General features: G+C 35.2%; 1 protein-coding gene across 2 annotated transcripts in view; it reads left to right on the top strand.

The window, feature by feature from the left end:
- The window catches only part of LRPPRC (leucine rich pentatricopeptide repeat containing), a 92905-nt gene that overhangs the window by 7086 nt on the left and 66321 nt on the right, over positions 1-19498 (top strand). For both annotated transcript variants that reach the window (XM_027903593.1, XM_027903595.1), the window contains exons 2-11: positions 7779-7981; positions 10201-10323; positions 11040-11161; positions 11252-11310; positions 12062-12148; positions 12618-12744; positions 13798-13942; positions 14711-14853; positions 15138-15243; positions 15326-15433. In XM_027903593.1, coding sequence (XP_027759394.1) covers positions 7786-7981; positions 10201-10323; positions 11040-11161; positions 11252-11310; positions 12062-12148; positions 12618-12744; positions 13798-13942; positions 14711-14853; positions 15138-15243; positions 15326-15433 — 1216 coding nt within the window. In that variant the 5' untranslated portion in view covers positions 7779-7785. The remainder of the gene's footprint in view (positions 1-7778; positions 7982-10200; positions 10324-11039; positions 11162-11251; positions 11311-12061; positions 12149-12617; positions 12745-13797; positions 13943-14710; positions 14854-15137; positions 15244-15325; positions 15434-19498) is intronic.

Below are 19498 nucleotides of genomic sequence, written 5' to 3'. Positions count from 1 at the left end.
AAGGATCCTCACACGTTTAAAGATTAAATAAATAAAAAGGAATGATTATAATTTTGCAAGAGAACTGTGTATATATGTTTACATATGCTTGATATAGTTGCTTTAGCATTGAGCATAATGAAGTCAGTTCAGAAGTGTCTATGACTGATTACAGATTACAGTTGCAGAGAAAATGCGGATCTGTTGACTGGACTAGAGATGTGAAGGAGCAACCATCACATTCAAGCTGAGATTTTATCAAAGCAGTGTTATTGCTCCGGGTTTTAATCTAAACTTCTTCGGCAAATGGGTTAGGTTAGTAGGTGGATAACGAGTTGCATTGGGCACTTGAGAAGCATTTCATAGTAAATCAGATCTAAGGGAGATTTGCTCTTTTACTTGACCACCTCTAGTATGGAATGTGAAATATACTGAGTTATATGTTGTAACTCTCATGCCATGCAATTTTATTAAGATAAACTGTGACGGACCAATGCAACAAACTTCAGAGCTACAGCAGCTAACTTCAGCACTGCGCTGATTTATGTGGTACAAATTATTTACTGGAACTTTGATCACAGAAGCTTCACTTAAGTGAAGAGGTGCCTCAATTTGCTTCTAGAATCTGACTGTCAAGAACACTGGAACAAACCTGCTCCAGTGGCGAGTGTTTAGAGTAGATTTTGCATTAACATCAGAATTTTTGGGGGGACTTATTCTACATAACGTAGGTGATTACGTTATGGTTTGATGTTACAGCTTGATGCTGTGGGAAAGTTAGTGCTTGGAGAAGGGGTATAGGCTCCATTCTTCTCTCACTGACCACCTGTTGCTGGCCAGCTTGTCTGGCTCTAAATCAGGGAAGGAGAACAGTTAGGCTACTAAAGCATAGATCATGAAAGTACAGCCTTTGTGATAGGAGGAAAACCAAGGAGAATCAATACAATAACAAAAACAAATCAAGCCACCAAACCTGCTCCAGTGTGGACTCCTCTCTGTACAGGCCCACAGGTCCTGCTAGAACGCTGCTCCTGCACGAGCTTTTCTCTGTATTACCTGTTTTCAGCACAAGTCCAAAACCCAACCCCATACTTGGTACTTTGAAAAAAATTAGCTCCAAGATTAGCTCCAGCCAAAACCAGCACAGAAAGCACCGTGTGCTATGCTTTTCCAGTTATCCTTGAAAAGACTCTTGCCTTTTGATATGTTGTGGTGTGTTTAAAGCATGTTGGTGAGATGGGAGAGAAAATATCCTTTAAAAAAGGTTCTCGTTTCAGATCAGGAAGTGAGAGGGGATCCAATTGGAGCTTGGAGTAACCATAAGTTAAAAACCCAAATGATTCATGGTTGAATGCATAGTACATTTATTTTTTTTTTTTTTAAATTAGTTGCAGACAAGTTGCTTTTGACTATTTACTGTCATACTCAGCAATCCATCACCGCTGAACAAAAATGTAGAACTGAATGCTTAATTACATTAGCAAAGCAATAGCATTAATGGTCTTTAAATGCAGAAGAGACATACAGTAAACTCACTTTTGGTAATACGCTGTTGTAATAAAGTTTCACGGGTTTATTGTAGTTGGTGTGTGTGTTTTACTGATGGATATTAAATGCCTAGATATTTCCCAGAAATCACTGGAATATAAAGTTTGGAAAAGACCTCCAAGATCAAATCCAGCTGTAATCCTAATACTGCCATCTTCACCACTAAACTACATCTCCAAGTGCCACATGTTTTTTGAACACTTCCAAGGATGGTGACCACCACTTCCCCAGGCAGCCTGTACCCATGCCTGACCACCCCTTCATTAGGAGTTTTTCCAAAGTGCAGTACACAACAAAGTTTTTCTGTTTTACTTGTGATGAGCCACTTAGGCAAAATATTTAGATATTCTCCAAGAAACTTGAGATTTCTCAGTCTACATAAAAGAACATTAATTTTTCTCTCTTATAAGATTCCACTCTATCTCACTGATAACAGGTATACAGCAGCCTGAATATTGTGGCCTTTTTTTTATAGGTGATCATAGCTAAGTCAGGGGAAATAGTGTTTAACAGTCTTTTTAATTATGCTGGGATCTCAGGTGGTATATTTAGCCTTATGTTTAGTAAATTTAACTAATGTGGGTCTGTAGTGCTTTTATGTACACTAATAAAGTGTACATAGTTCTTTGAAAGTTTACCATTTACTTTGAGCATGGTTTTATTTTGAGAACTATTTCATACACCTTTTGCCTTGCTTTAAGTTTAGAAAGAACAAAATATTCAGTACTTTCCATAGGAAAAACGTAGCAACTACCTTATTGTGGCTCTGATAAAGGGAGGCAAATATCCATATGGTGACTTCGTAATTCTTTTTAAAATATTTGGAATTGGTCAAGTTTTACAGGAAGTAAACTTTCTGCTGTAAGGGAGAGCGCTGGCATCACCTACTTTTAGAGTTTCGGGAAAGATGGGATGTTTTTACTTGGGCTACTGTGGAAGATATGTTCCTTTAGGAAGCTGAAGGCACTGCCTTTAGTCTGCTCTAAAAATGTGGAAAATATGTTCAGTATGTGAGTACGGCACTGGGATTCTCCCTAAACCCTTGGAAGCAGAAAAAGTCAATGATCTGACTTGGTTTAAGTTTCTCCATGCACACTTGGTCTGTGCATAAGTTTTTCTGTGAGTTCATCTTCAGCTGTTTTCCCAGTGTTATAAGCTAAATTGGAGGTGAAGAGTTGCCACTTGTGTTGGGATTACAAATGCATGATTGGTGAACCTTTCCTGTGTAGGTGAGGTCTGCAGTTGTAGAGACAAGGCTGAAGATGGTGTAAAGACTCCAGTATCAGAAGGCCACTTCTATCCCATGATTGTGGCAATAGGAGAGGGAGCACTCTATAGAACTTAGTATATCCTTCTGAGCTTCTCTTAGTTCTGAAGGATAGTAAAGAGAAATTACACATTTTGGGGAAAAATCAGATTGCTCATTAGAACTTCAAATATGAAGTTTATTGTGCAGCTTCACGTGCTTGTGAGTATCGTGTTTCACGTAGAGAAAATCTTAAAATGCCATTTAAAGGTAATTGATGAAAATAAATGCTAGCACTTGTTGCGGCCCTTGCAGAAGTATCTTATGTTATGCTGTGTAACACAGCATTTAATTCTGAACAGAGTTCATTAAAATACTTGAGAAAACGTGGTTGTATCGTAAGTCTATATAATCTAACGTCTAGTACTGAGGCAGGATCAGCAATGTCAAGGTCATGTATGATACATTTTTTTCCCCGCTCTTAATCTTACTTTAATACTCCTACTTGGAAAGTTTGACTGAGTCTGAGGCTCTCCTTCTTGGCGTTTGCCACCATTACAGTGTCATCTACACATTTGATACATTTGTTAACTTTTCTGTCATTCAAATTGTTACTGAAGCCATTGAATGGACATAGATTGTACCAGTGTTTTCCTGGCTGGGTCAGCAGGTAGCTTCATTTAGACTCCCACACAATATTCCTAATTTTGCAACCAACCACATTTTAATTTTGTATATATATTTACATTTTTTGTTTAGACAGCTATTTTACCTGTATTTTGTAACTGGAAGTACATCGTGTCTCCTTAGTTTGCTTATGTGATTGTCAGGTGAGGTGGTGCCAAAAGCCTGTACATCAGTCTGTATTTTTTTATTGTGCTTCTGTTTTTCACACAACTTTCATAAATTTTTTAAGGTGATTCCAAAGGACTGGAGTATGAGTAAGGTCCATTAAGATGTCTTTAATATAATGTATCTTAAATGTTTTCAGAAATTACTTAAGTCATTCTTCCTTATTCTCACCTACACCCCATCTTCTTGTTAAATTAGTAATGATAAGATAGTTGAAATTTACGTAAAATGGTTGCAATTAACGTTTCTTGAAAGCTCAACATTGTATGATCTGGAATTTTTTTTCCCTCTGAAAAAGTATGTGTAATTCCTAAAATTATCTTTCTTACAATTAGAAACCTTTCTTGCTGCACTTTTAGGTGGCTTTTTGACTGGAAGGGTTAACATGACCGTGATTTTTGTCCTTGCTTTTTTTCTATTCCCCTTAATCGTGGTGTTTTTCAACTTCTAAAAATTGGAGGTTCCTGATTCATAGATAGCTGCCTTGTTTTGTTAATTTCTTTTTCTGTTTCATGGGGAGGTTGCGCTGTTAGTATAAATTTTCAGTGTGTGATCTACTGCATTTTTCTATCCTTCACTTGGTTGCCTGAAATCAAACTGATGCTATGTCCCTTAATTAATGTGTTAAGTTTGCATCTTTTTTGGAAGCTGACTTTCATCTTATACAATAGTGAGCTCTTTTGTTTTGTTTTGTTTTGTTTTTTTCCATCGTAAGTTTTGTGTTGTTAATTGATTTGTAGTGCCGAGTACCAGATTGAATACAGTAGATCCCTGCAGCTTCATCCAGCTTTTGAAGCCACAGTTATTTTTAACAAAGTCTTACTATGGGATTGGCTTAACATTACACAGTGCCTTAAATAGTGCTAAAAGGGTAATTTATTCAGGTGCTGAAGGCCTACATGGGATAAAGTATACCTGAGCGTTACACCAAACTATCAGTATTTCAGAGTGGTAATATAGGTGAATGCTAGTGAAAGTTTGAGTTCCCCAGGTTGTTTTATACTCTCCTACTGTTTTCATCTGTCTGTCTCAGACCGAAACTTGGACTCCCATGTTGCCATTCCTTAAAATGTTTTCAATCAGTATAAATTAACAGAAGCACCAGTAGCATATTCGATAATACCAGGATGTGTGTTTGTGTGTAAATAGAAATTCTGCTCATCTTTCAGAAGGTTGAGTGTAGAAAAATAACATTTCATATGTGTGTAATATTTTACAGTGTGCAACTGTAGCCATCGATATATTGTAATATTCTAAACTTATGTTATAAATAGCATCATGTTAAATGTTAAGCAGGAGAGTTTAGTAACAAATGAAACTTTAGAGTCCTCTCACGCTGTTAGCCAGCATATGTTGAGCGTGCACATATTGTATTTGTCGTTATACTTAAGCTGATGGAGCTATGCAAGTTCTTTAAGATATTTGTTACTTATGACTCGTGGAGAATCTTACAAAGCACAGGACTTAAAAACCACACATAGCAATTTGTTCATGGTTACAAGTGTGCTACATGTCGTAAGATACAGTTTAATAATTTGAAAAATACTATAAAACAATAGCAGGTTTTTATAGACAAAGACATTTCAATTTTAATCTGAAGCTCAAGAGTTTTGTCCACTTGTGCTTGTATTGTTAATGGAAATCAAAATATAAATTTCTGTATAACAAAGACAGTAAGCCCTCTCTTGATGCTGGCTTGCTAAGCGTTTTTTCCAGCCTTTCCAGAGTATTCTGAAAAGCTTTCAAGTAGCTTTTTAATGGATATGTAAGAGTAGATGATACCATTTTCTTTTTTTATCTATATCTTTAAGAAAAAATAAAGAACTTGCAGTCATTACAGTTTCATTCTTATGGCGATCCTCTGGCTAGCTCAAAGTTGAGTATTGCTGTTTATGTGTTAATAAAGAATTATTTAGATTATAGACATATCATTTGATTGTTAAACCCAAGGGGAGTTAAAATTTAATATCTTACTGTTATTTTTACGTTGTACTACTGAATTTTATTCTAGTTAGTTTAATGATTTCTGTTTTATGGGAAGTACCCTGTGTCTGTTTACATGATGCAGTAGAAGGAGGAGAAGGAAGGAAAGAAAATTATACCCTTGGGAATACTATGAGGGAGAGATGGCATTACTAATAACAACAAAAAAAGTTTGATGGTGTTAATCTGTCAAGCTGCTTATCACCAAAAGTGGTGTTTCAGTACCTATTCCTTCTCAATTTCTTTTTTTTTGGGGATAATTCTGGTGGATTTTGGACATCATGAGCACTCTAACCTGATGGAACAGTAATTTAAATTTTTTGTAAAAGTGGATGAATTGCTGTTATACCAAGTTAGTGAGTTAAATAAGCTTAGAGAGGGATCTGACTAAAATGAGAGCTAGCCCAAAAGAATCCGTGGGGACTTATATTGAGGAGCTAAAACAGGCTGAAGGAGGGGACATGTCCTTTTTTGACATCCTTTTTTCCCTTCTTCCATTCTTTCTTCTTTATTCTTTCCCTAGTGAAATACCGTACAGATAATTTGCTGGCCTCTGGAATATTCTTCAGGAGGAAACCTGAGGAGTTTGGGCGATGTAAAAATGGTGTGCTTGAAAAAGATAACGCCAAATAGTAGTGATGTTCCTCAGTGTTAAAGCATTTCTTGAAATACCTTCAGAAATCAAATATAATCTAATAAACTGTTTTCATGGCTCCATTAGGAAAGAGATTCTGCTTCAGGATACTTAATAGAACTTAAGGGCTGCTCATTTACCGAGTCAGGGTTTCAAACAGCAAAGAAAAAATTGTGTTTGGGCTACTTCCTGCTCATAAGAGGCAACCACCTGGTAAACCACCAGTCTGTTTTTCCTACCCTAGTGATGATTTTTCTGCCATGTAGCAGTTTGCTGCCAGTGCTTCTGAAACACTGACCTTGCCACCAGCAAGCTTTTTCCCCTCCACTGGACTTCCTCTCCTCTGGCCCGAAATGAGCACTGGTTGATGAGAAACAACCAGCAGATACACCTGTGAAAAAGCTTTAGATGTGGGAGATTGTTTTGTAGAGAATGCCAGCACTCCTGACTTTTAGGCTGCCATTTCCACAAAATGTGCACCTGTTACTCCATAGGGCTCTTGGAGCATCTGCAACAGCAGGGAGTACAACTATTTTATTTTAAATTGGTCTAGAGAGCTCACAGAAATTTAGCTGAAGAGCTGTCTAGAGAGCCAGAGATGAGAGAGGGCAATTTCAGAAGCTGCTGGATCTTCTTCTTGCCACCCAGCCAGTATTACTTTCTTTGTATAGGACTCTGGAGGAAGATAGTCTGGTTTATTTTATGCAGTTGTAAGGACAATTGAGAGCAGACTTCCAGAAATGCTTGTGAGAAATGATAATTTCACCTGCACGAACTGTTCACAATCTTGCTGTGGCACAAGTACCATTTTTGTATTCTTATGTGCATCAACTTATTCTCAAAAAAAAGGCAAGCTTGATTTTCTTTGCTAGGCATAGCGCTTTATCGCTGTTCTTGTTGTCTTAATTTATTTTGAGAAAATAAATATTTAAACAAATCCAGCGTTGATGTTTGGTTTACATGGCAGAACGAAGGGATGCTTCATGCTGGTTATTGTAAATTCTGCAGAATGGAGAATGATCCTGTTGTTCTTTAAGCTATTGTTGTCTAAAACACTGACCTCTGCATTAGTTTTTGTGTATTTGAATTGAAAAGAAAGATACGATTTGCTGCTTTGATTTGCTGTGTTCTGGAAGATCTGTCTGTGACTGTTCTTGAAGTGATTTTCAAAAGTGTGTGAGAGCTTTTGTGAGAAGCTGTAATGGAACAATAAGATTTTTATATCACTTGCATGACTTAAAAATTTTAATTTTTGAAGGAATAGTATTTGAACCATTTAATTCATGAGGTGAATCTAACTGAAGATCTCAGAGAAACAGCTGCCACTGTGAGAAAATGTGCATGAATATATCTTAAGTAGAAAGCCACTGAAACAAATCACCTGTATTTCTTTGTTTGTATCAACATGGAATGTTTTTGAGACACTGTTCAGCAGCAAGAGATGCGTTATCTTCTTGACATTGTGTGACTGCTGTAGTTGCAAAATGACTCACAAAAGTGTAATCTCTGTTTTTGTGTTTGTTTTTATTTAAGCAGAAATATTATGAACCAAATAAGGTTCCTTACACTTGCACATCAAGAGGAAGGAAGTGTTAAAGAAGAACCAGTTTCAGAAATTCGAACCAGACCGACCTATCAGTTTGACTGGGCATTAAATAAAGTGGATAACTCTGTCAGAAAAACTGGCCGCATTCCTAAATCTCTTCTACTAAAAATCTTTCAGGAAATAAGCAAAGCAGGTAAGTTTAAAGCTGCTGTATAACGACTCAGTAAACCAAGGAAATGAACTGAGAGAGTTCTAATGAATTTTTTGTCTTCAAGCGTTGTTTAATCTGCTGCATATGGTGGTGGACAATCTTTAAATGCTTTAGAGATGTATTTGGCTTTGAATGCATATTTGCTTTTCCAAGTTGTTTTTTTTTTTTTCTTTTAAATGCCGTGTACTTTTAATAAATGTTATCATATTGCCTTGCTTATTGTGGATTTTTTTTAATCTGTAATGTTGCATCTTCCTCACGTAACTGTATTGTGCTCTCTGAACAGGGATCGTATCTGTCTGGTTTACACAGTAAATTTTTTAAGTGTCTGTAGTAAACTGTCCTTAAAACATTATTTGTCTTAAAATGGAACTACAACAGGGAAATGTGTAGGTGATCGCTAAAGTTTCCACATTACCAGGTAACTGTGGTTATTCATGACAAGAAAGCTTTATTTTTTTTTTTTTAATAAAACAAAAGCAGATAGCTGAGGCATTGTTCATTCTGACAGATTCCATACCCCTTTGGCTAAAGTAGCCAGACTACATTAGTATTTTGCAAACCAGCTGCCACAGTTGATGAGGTTTGGTACCAGTTAGGAGAAGTCAATGGAGATGCTTGCTGAAGATACTCACTAAGTACTACTGTCAATATTTATCAGTGACAGCGTGTGTTTTTTTTAAGTTTAAACTTTGCTGTGTATTGCTCTGGACTGTAATGGCTTGTGTAGCTGGGATTGTGCTTTTAAAAGCTTTGCATTTCATTGTTTAAAAGCAGTGAGTGCAGTTCACACTCTTTCTATTGAACTTGTTAGTTTTTTCTTTTTGCTTGTGTATCCTTTCTGATCCTGACTGCTTTGGGGTTTTTTATACATAAAATTTTAATTTTTGCTTGTGGGTTTGCAAGAATTTTATGTCTCTAAACTTCTCTGCAAATAGTTCTTCATGAGCCTTGACTAGTTACACAGTTTCTAGGAAGTCATATTAACAAAAATATTAATTGCTCATAGTGGTTTCCTTTGGCTTTGTAACTGTATTTAAAAATAGAAGCATAGAACCTCACAAGAGATTTAACTAGGATGCTGTTAGAATAAATGGCAAATATTTCCATATGAAAAATTTAGTCCTTTTTTATTAACAATAACGAAACTAATTTAGCTGAAGTGTGGGAGGTTAGTGTTGATTTCTGCCTGTGTTTGTACTGTTCTTCCATTTCTAATTACAACTCGAAAAATGCCTAAAGAAGGTGCTTGCAGTGAATCTCTTGTCCTGCATCTTTCCATAGTCATACTGCCAAACCTTTTCTGTTTTCTTTTGTCTTTCGAGGTACTCAGTCGCTGGTTGTAACACTGGCATTATGAAACTGGAGATGTGTTGGCATTTTCGTTGCAGGAAGTAATTGTATGCAGGGATTTAAAAGTTAGTCAAGTACGACTTGATGGTCATACTTTGCAGTATGCTGCTTTCTAAAGAAACTCTGATTTTTATTAGAAACTCCTGGGTTTACCAATAAAGATGTGGTTAGAAAAAAAATTGTGTCTCCAGCTTATTGAGTAAACTGTGACAGATTCTGAGGTTCTGCCTAAATTTGCCTCAGGAATAGTAGTGAAGTCCAAGAAAGTGATGAGGTTATAGTTATTTTTTCAACATTCTGGGACTAGTGCAGAAGTCAGAAAAGGAAAATAATCTTGTGTTTTCCTTCACTATTCTCTAGATGTAAATGATCTCATTTATTTTATATTGAGCATGGGCAGAAGTGGAAATGGAGGTTTACATTTACTCCAATAAATGTATTTTTGGAATAGTATCGAATTGGTGTGAAGTATTTTGACAATTTTGAAATTTATGAGAAAGTTACACCTCCATTAGGATGAAATGATCTAAGGATCTTGAGTTGGGAAGTTGAAAGTACTAGATAATTGGAGTTTAGGGCTTAGTGTTGTACTTACTAAAATTTCTGCTCAGCTGAGCTCATTATTGTACTAAATGACATGTTTTATCACAAATCTTTCTCTTTATAGTGCACAGTAGTGTCATTGTTTCATCAGTTGTGTATCCTGTTCAGTAAAAATCTTAAGTCTTGAGAAAATTGCATTCTGTAGAAAATGCTTAAATATTTCAGTGGGTCAGTCTCAAATCTTCTTTCTAATATTGAATGTATAGTTATTTATGAAGAAATTTGTGGTTTTGTTCCACTTGCAGGATCTCCAGGAAGTAACCAGACCTTGCTTTTGTTGCGAAGTTGTGGTGCTCTCTTACCAGAGGTGTTGTTACCTGAAAGAACAGAACTAGCCCATATGATATGGGACAAGATGAAAGAACTGGGTACGTTGGGTTTGTTAGTCCTGCTTGCAAGAACAGCGAGGACTTTCTCTGTAATAAAAGACAGTGTATTTTAATAGTGTTTAAATGTTGGGTTTTAATAAGTTAGGTTGTACTTACTACAGAATAAGCAGTAGATTTTATTATTCAGGTGAGTTTCTAATTCTGGGGGTTATACTGACATCTAGGGGTATTTAATAAAAAATTCTAAAGATTTTTTTTTTTCGCAAGATGCTTAAATTGGACTTTTGCTTGATTTTCATTATTTTACTTTTCTCTTTAATGTTACCTTGATGACAAGCTGAGTATTCTTAGTGTTACCAGGTATTTTGTCAGATGGTGTTTTTATTTTAAGTCAGTCTTTTACCTATATAGATAATGCTGATAGATAGATAATAATAGATAAATACCTATATAGATGAACTGCTTTTTGACAGTAAAACTGAATCTGTGAAATAAATACAGATGAAGAGACTATGGGTAGCATGCCAATGAGTATGGGCAGTGCCCTTGTTATGTTTTGTCCATTTATAAACACATGTGCTGTTAAACAGATGTCTGATATTTGAAAGGTAAATGAAAGGAAGCAGTCTGGTAAGTTCATAGAGAATAAAATTGAAATGAATTTAATTATGAAATAATTACCTGAAAAATGCTATAAAACCATGTTGAATTTAGAGAACCTTCATTCACTGACTGTGGTTGAAACATTTCCTCAGGTGCTGTGTATGACACAAGCCATTACAATGCCTTACTTAAGGTCTACCTTCAGAATGAGCACAAATTTTCTCCGACAGAATTCCTGGCCAGAATGGAGGAAGCAAATGTGCAGCCCAATCGAGTAGGTACCCTTTTATAATATCTTCATTCTTAGTAGTAGTATCCACTCGTTGGTTGGAAGTCATTAACTTCACCTTCTTGTTTCTTGTAGGTTACATACCAAAGGTTGATTGCTGCTTATTGCAACGAGGGTGACATTGAAGGAGCGAGGTATTCTTTGATATTTATGCTTAAAGGGATTTCCACAAAATCTGTTTTTTGTGTTCCCTGCCAATAATGTTAAAACTCATTTCTGTGTAATTCGTAGAAACCGAGCCAACTGAAGATGGGGTCTAAGTATATTTTAACCAAGCAATGTAGAGCAATTTAGTGGAGACTGCTGAAATCTACACAAAGCAAAATAAAAACGAGTGGTAGATCAGTGGGTTCAAATCAAGTTGTATTCACCTTGCTCAGAAATTAACTTGTTTTACCATTTCTAGAGCCACTATGAAAAAGTATGAGGCTGTGAAGGCTTAATCCCTTCGTATGAAAATGGTTACTGGGAAAGGCATTTGAGAACAAAGTGGGCTAAGGAGCAAATAGTTTTAATTCTGTCTGTTCTTGTTGCACAGGTTGCTGGACACCTGTCTAACACTTTAATTTTAGCAAGGTTAAGTTGCAACAGCGTAATTCCAGGGCATGAGAAATGAGTAAAAGGAAAATAAAAATACAGGCAAGATAAAAAAAGGCACCCTTCTGTCTGCATATTTAACAGTGGCAAATACAAATACATAAAAAAAAAAAAAAAAAGTTACCAAATTATAAGCACCTTGTGCAATGCCTCAAAAATTAATTGCTCAGTAACATCAGGATTTGGGCTTTTTTAATGATACAGTACTTGTCCAGCAGAGCAGCAATAGCTCAGTAGTTTTATCTTTTCAAAAGGAAAAATACCCATTGATTGTCTTATATTTTGCAGTAAGATTCTTGGATTTATGAAGAACAAAGATCTTCCAATCACCGAGGCTGTATTCAGTAGCCTTGTGAAAGGTCATGCAAGAGCAGGGTAATGTTTAATACCTTTTTTTCTTTCGATTACTTTAGCTTTACTAAAATATAGAGTGATACTGTACAGAAAAATTATATGCTGTGGAGTAGGGTTTGAATAATAATATATAGAAGACTGTCTACACATTTTTGAAGCAAAACAGACCTATGTAACAAAGTAGTTTTTTTCCTTGTGTCTGAAAATCTTGAATTTCAAGATAAATTACCGTACTTCTGTAGTGTTTCAAAAAAAATTGCTGCACTTAGTTCTGAACTTTATAATCTATTAAAGTTAAAAGACTATTTTAAGTAATACAATAATTAAAAGACTTGCACTTTCACTTTCGGGATTTGCTTAGTTAAAATAAGTTTCTCTAAGCTTGTTGCAGTCTTTTTTTCCAGTTCTAATTGATTTAATGAGTAAATGTGGAAGTTGCATTAAGTGTTTTGATTAAATATACTGAGGGTCTTTCTTTGAATTCTTCTAGAGATATGAAGAGTGCAGAAAACATCCTTTCAGTGATGAGGGTGGCTGGTGTTGAACCAGGTGCAGATACCTATTTATCACTGCTGAATGTGTATGCTGAAAAGGGTGATGCTGAGAGCATCAAAAAGGTATGGCAAGTTCGAGTTTAAATACAACTTGTTTGATCCTTTGTTCAGTATAGCTTTGGAATACTTTCTATTCATGCAGGAGGAATAATAAGGAATTTTATAATTGGTTTCCTCCTCATCTGCAGTAATTAAGAATTTTATTTTTTTAATTACATCTGAATAGCTGGTTAACTGAAAGCAAACTAATAATTTCTTTAAAATACTTATCTTTTGATAATGGTGCTTCATTGTGAGAAGATAGATTTGTCAGTGAGTGATTTAATAATTTAGAGTTTTTTTAACGACAGTGCATGTGAGATATTTATTTATTTATGAAAATAAAAACTAAACTTCCATTATTTTGTTTCCTTTGAGCCATTCTTTGGCTGTCATTGAAGCCACAGGATCTTTCTGGTAAAAAATAATTTTTTTTGAGAGTTCATACCAATAATTTAGGTATTCATAAGATGAGGCTGCTTTGCAGCCTTTTATGTAGCTGCAAGCTGGATTTTTTTCAAGTATTCTCTCTTACATTTTTTAAATCAAAGAAATACTGGGGAAAAATGAGAAAAGAAAATTGGTTTGATCTTAATAAGTAGTATCAGGAGTTTAATAAGTAGTATTAGGTGTAGAGGACCAAATCAAGGAAGGGAAATAGAATTTTGTTCTGTGAGTTAAAAATTAAATTTTCATCAACCATCATTTTTTCAAAAAAGGTTTGATTAGTTATTCTTCCCTTTACAAAATAATTCCTTTTGGAAGTCATCTCACAATAAGAATACCTGTGCTGTTTTCATATGTTATTAGATATTAGAGAGAAACTACCTATTACATCCCTTTTAGCTGTCCCTTTTTCTTTTTACAGTCTAAAGGTGTTTGAGGCTCTCTCAATACTTCTTGGGTATTGTTTCTTTATTTCTACCACGTTCCATTTATATAAACCTGTATTTTTTTAAAAAGAAAACCAGCTTTTCATTTTGTTGGTATTTTATTTTATTTTATTTTAGTTCTTAAGTGTATTCTGATTGGAGTCACTTTGGAGTTGATTGAAGTTAAATTTACTTTGGTTTACAGACTCTAGAAGAGGTTGAGAAGAATGAAGGGTACCTTATGGATAGGATTTTGATGCAGGTGATTTTTAGCCTTGCCAAAGCTGGATATCCACAGTACATCGAGGATATTAAAAAACGCATAAAATTTGAAAGGGAGTTAATTCCAGGTATGTCCTTGGTTCCTCTAGCAGGGTGGAGGGGGAAGGTTTTGGTTGGTTTGTTTGTTTGTTGGGTTTTTTTTTTCAAAAATAGGTTATTTTTCACTTTTCTCTTGAATACTGAGGCAAAGGAATATTTTTTCTGTTAGTTTGTGGATTCATTTGTGCTGTTTTAGATTATGTTTTATAAAATTTAAATATAAACCAGCTTTAATGATTTGCACACAAAAATTAATGTATAGATTTTTTAAAATTTCTAGAATTCAGTAGGATTTTATAGGAAAGCAGCAAATGTGGAGTCTTTTCTTCAACCACCACTATTAAAATTCCTGTTGTGAGAGCTCTTTGTGACTGACACAAAAAAGGGATACTAAATACTGAATATAGTTTTTTATTATCTACATTTGAAGTCACTTTTCTATTCCAGTATGTGCAATCTGATTGATAACTATAAATTAAGCTTCATCCATTTTTTTTCCTCTTTTTTTTTTTGACGTGTCTAGAAATGTGTTTCTCTTACTTAGTTTCTTTCTGTTATGCTGCAGTGGTGATGCTTCTGTACTTTTTGGTACAGTCTTCTAATGGGAAAAGTGAATTGAATTGATAAATATAAAGAATTCTGGAAAAGGTAGTTTCCAATTTGATTGTTTAATCATGTTTAAAAGTATGTTAATGATACTTGTAAAACATTTGCTTTACTAGCTTTCACTAATTTTAATTGATGCAAAATTGTTCTGTGTACTTTTTTACTTAGTTATTCTCTTTTTCAATTTCTAGATGCAATGAACCTGTGTTTGACTCTGATAACTCATGGCTTTGAAGATATAAGCTTCAGTATTTTGAAGTCTTTTAGTCATTTATCTCGTGATAATATGGACCAGGGTAGCTTCTTCTTGCAGCATTGTGTAAATAGAGATATGGTAAGCAGAATAGTATTATTACTTTTTCCTTAATCTACTAATAACAGTGTATTTGTTTAGTTCAATGCAACTGCGAAGATTGGAAATGGTCATTTTTTGCACAGTTCTTCAAAAACGAAATAATAATTTTATTATTTCATAACAACTTGCATAGTAAATGGATTTCCACAAAGGAGTTACGTTTGGCACGTGCAATAACCATTTTCTAAACAGAAGAATCTGACAGTCTTAGCAATTTGAAAAATTGAAAAATATATGAAATTAATTTTTGAAATCCTTTGCAGCCTGTGAAAAAGCTGAAGCAATTCTGTCGTGAGTTACAAGAAGCGAAAATGCACTCAGCACCGTTACCATTTATTTTGCGTTGTGCTTTGGAGGCCAACAAATCAGGTACTCTGCTCATTTAGTTATTTTACATGTGCTTATTTAGACTTCGTGGTCGCTGTTTAATTACTTTTGTGAATGTTTTCAGCCTTGGCCATTGATGTGATGAAGATGATGAAAGAGGAAGGCTTGCCCCTCAGACCTCACTTTTTCTGGCCGCTGCTAGTTCGGCATCAGAAAGAGAAGAATCTTAATGGTGAGTTGTCTGACACATGCTCCTGTAGCATTATTGCAAACCGAGTGCACAAATCTTTATTGCAACACTTGCATGAAATTCATCAGACTCTTGAAATTAAATGAAGACTTTACTGCGTCTGCCCTTGTTACAAACAATTTTTCCTTCAGAAAGACCTATTTTAAAACCTCCTTTCCTACTTGGTCTTGATACAGTTCTACAAATTTCAAGTCTACCTTTGCACAGAAAGATGTGAGAGAGTGTTTAGTTGTCTTTTTAACTCTTCACATTCTTTCTGCCTCCCACTGGTTCTTTTTGCTGCTTGTGACCTTCTAGAGTTTACTCTTGAAGAAACTGAAATCCAAGCGAAGAATTTAAAAGTAAGGTTATGTTACAGCAGCTCTCTTGGACTGCAAACCTAGTCCATTTTTCAAACCAGCTTCTTGTTATCTGCCTGCTAAGTCAAACGTGAGCTTCTTTACAATCATAAAAACTGCAGGAGAACTTCCATTGCTGAATGTGTGAGCCTGACCTGACAGCATACTGATTGAAGGACAAAAATGCTCAATCTTTGGGATTCTTAAGTAGGTTTAAGCATTTAGCATACTTTCCCCTGTTACACATGGGGATGTCTACAGGATATGAATAAGAATTGAACAAATATTAAATTTTAGAGTACAGTATCTAATTCTTTGGTTTGCGTTATTGGTAATTCAGAAAGAATGGTATTGTAAAAAGATGCTTTTAACAGAAGTACTTCCCCCTTGGGGAAACAAAAAACTGTCTTTTTCATCTTATCTCACAGTATAATGTGCTTTAGAATGAGATGCAGAGTTGTTAGTGTGACACTGGGTGACAAACAAAATGCACAAACAAAAAAAAAGTGCTTTTAGCAGACTCTTCATATCGCAATTTTATCTTAAATATACAGTCACATTCCAGTTTGGAAGAAATGCTGAAACAAGTATTCCCTAATTGTTTCTGGCTATAAAAATGTCTCAAGTCTTTTTCAAAAAGCCTTCGTGAAAACAATATTCAGTTTTTATTAACTCCTTAGGCTCTGTTCCTGCTAGACTGCTTCCCAAGTTTATCTTCTCCCAGGTTTTCAAATCCTTGAAAGTTCAGTGATTTTTTAAAAGTCTGGCAATGTTGTTTTAGTTAGGTCCTTTGTGACTTACTCGAAGTACAGTGTTGCCAAAAATAAGTAAATTGAAATTGGTGTCATACTTCTCTGGGTGGATGCTGCCTACTGAAAAAATGTGCTTTCTGTTACTCTATGGAAAATTTCACCTCACTAACACAGTTCTAAAAGACGTTGGAAGTATTTTTAGACTTAGACTTAGCTCCCAAAATTGAAGCAATATTTGACTGTCAACAGAAAACTTAGATTTTCATGTTTTTTTTAGTTTTTGTCAAGATCAGAAGTTGCCTTAATTTGGACTCCTTGTGTAGAAATCAACTATGCTTTGGCTAGTAGTTCCTGCTGCAAGTCACATAAGCAAATTAAAAAGAAAACTGATAAATTCTAGCATTTTTAGCCATTTCTGTGAGCCCTTCTGTTTGCAAAGGCATTGCATACCTATACTTCTGTATGACTGTAAGATAATACTGTGGATTTGCAAACTCATTTTTGTGTCGTGGTACGTAGTGTCGAGGTTTATACTGCCAAGTGGAAGCATTACTTCTTCCTGCATACCTGCACAAGTCAGTGACTTTTTAATTTTTAAAATGCATTAGATAAGAAGATCTCTTATCAGTTGCTTCCATAGTGAAGGATCAGTGTAACTTCTTGCTGAACAGGGAAACAAGTTGTCTTCTTTCCCATGTGTAAGCTTGCATTCAGTTTTTTGAAGTTAATAATAAAGAAAAGAAAAAGTGCGATCCAATATCTAATAATAGAACCAATACAGTTGAAAAATAAATGGGGGGAAAAGAAACCATCCACCCTGAAATTGTTTCGTAGAAATAATAGATTAACAGTAGAACTGCAGTGAGAATCTAAAGGTGACAGCAGATAGTAAATTAACAGAGTGTGCTTTCTAGGAGCAATGTGAAGTATGGACACTGTATCACATCGTATACCACAAATGAGGTAATAATTAATTTATCAACAAAGTAGTAATGCGCAGCCTAGTGTGTTTGATTTTGTGTCTTGCTATAGGTAAGGCTGGAAATGGAAAGGAACTTCGAGGAAAAACTATTAAAAATCTGATAGGATGTAGACAATGGACTAAATAATCATTAAAGAACACAGAATATATGCAGAAACCTACCTAGAACTGCAGTGTACAGATGTCTGAATTGGTACATACAGTGTGACCCAAACAACTGCATAATGAGTAGCAATGTTTAATTACACGCTTCTCTAATGTTTATTACAGAAAAACTTGACACTCGATATCAAGTGAAATTCTGCAGTTTCTGTATTCTGGAATCATATTTGAAAGAAAGTTAGCAATGAAGCTGTGGTTAAGAGGAATGAAATTAAACAGGGCCGTTTTTACATGCACCTTAGAGAACCTAACCACTCTGAAACAGCAAACAGTTTTTTTCAGTTGTTTTACCAGGTGAATAATTTCAGGTGGGGCATTTCCTTATTGTACATCCATTATATAAGTTGATAAATATTTATTTCCTTAGTATTTATTAGGCTTTTAGGAGTGAAAAGTGCTTGCAGGGTTTCAAAGATCAGTACGTGGTAAATCTGAAACTGTTACTGGCACTGAGAGTGATCTTGTGTCAGGTTATGCACTAAGGAGGACCTAATGTAAATAAGCAGAAATATTTGACTTATGCTTGTTATTGAATGTTTTATACCTCCCCTTCATCTTTGAATGGTCATGTTATGTTTAAAGACAGTTTTTAAAAGTCAGTTGTGTGTTTTACTTTTGGGTTCTACTAAACTATTGTTATATACAAAAATCACAGTTAGTGAACAATAATTCAGTTTTTTACTTAGGAAAATAAGACTCTGAGTCCAGAGGGGAGTAAGGATAGCGATTGCACAAAGTAACCGCTTGAAATACTGTTTTATACAATAGACAGACTTTTCTGAACATTCCGAGTGCATCTGAAATTACCAGCACAGCAAAAGTGTATGAAATACTATGTTTTCCTGAATGTGACATCACTTTTTGAATTGGAGTTTTGGAGGGTTTTTTTGTTTCTTTAGAAAAATGCTCAAAGCCAAATTTTATTGCCCTTGCACATGTAGAACTGTACATAACTGCCTTAGAAATTCTTCCTGTTCATATGGGACTGCTTTAGGGAGAAGGCATGACTTAACTGTGAAAAACTTGAGAAAAGAAAGGTGGACTAAAATGCAAGCCTCGCTTCTCAGTTTTGTAAATAAATATTGTGACCATCTTGTAGTTTGTCTCTTCTATATTTGTTCTCCATTGTACTTATTTGAGATTGGAATCTGTTCTGTTGGGGTGTTAGAGTGCAGTTTTCAGTGTTGACAGAAAGAACAGAAGTTTGATGGTGTTTGGTTCCCTATTTCTGTCTTTCCGCTCATTTACTTGATTCTGTATACTCAGCTCCTGTGTCCTTTCATGCAGCAGCTCAAGATCTCAAAAAACCTGTTCTTGATCAAGCAGGAGACTTGACTGTGGGTTTTAGTCATGCCCAGTCTTCTGGATCAGTGGTCTCTGAAGTGGGGTGTGCGAGACAATCCATTGGGTTGTGAGCAGGCTGTTAATAAATAAATATTTTATCCTCTTTTAATGTTCTATTTCTGTGTATGTTTTATAATGCCCATAATATAGCAGTACAGTGGTACATGTGTGTAATTTCTAAATCAGTGTGGTGGTGTTCTCAGACACTAGTGTTCTAGATGAACATGACTACGCTTCTGTGTCTCTCTTTTTTAGTCTGTTCTTTGGCTTGAAGAGAGAGGTTAGTGTATTTTCCAGCATGAGAAGCAAAGAATTTCTAAAAGTCCACACACATAATGCTCAAATCCTTTTTCATGCATGCCTTTGACAATTTTATAGTATTTTAATTGAAATGGAAATGCTTCAATGCGCTTTGTATTGTGGAAGGTGTTTATTTGACTATAAAGTAGTTCTGCTCTCAGTGAGGTAG

Source organism: Empidonax traillii, unplaced genomic scaffold (genome assembly GCF_003031625.1).
Source record: "Empidonax traillii isolate 1590-97213 ecotype Southwest subspecies unplaced genomic scaffold, ASM303162v1 scaffold984:size454904, whole genome shotgun sequence".
Lineage (NCBI taxonomy): Eukaryota > Metazoa > Chordata > Aves > Passeriformes > Tyrannidae > Empidonax > Empidonax traillii.
The sequence above is the reverse complement of the archived record's forward strand: the minus strand, read 5'-3'. Positions and strand labels throughout refer to the sequence as shown.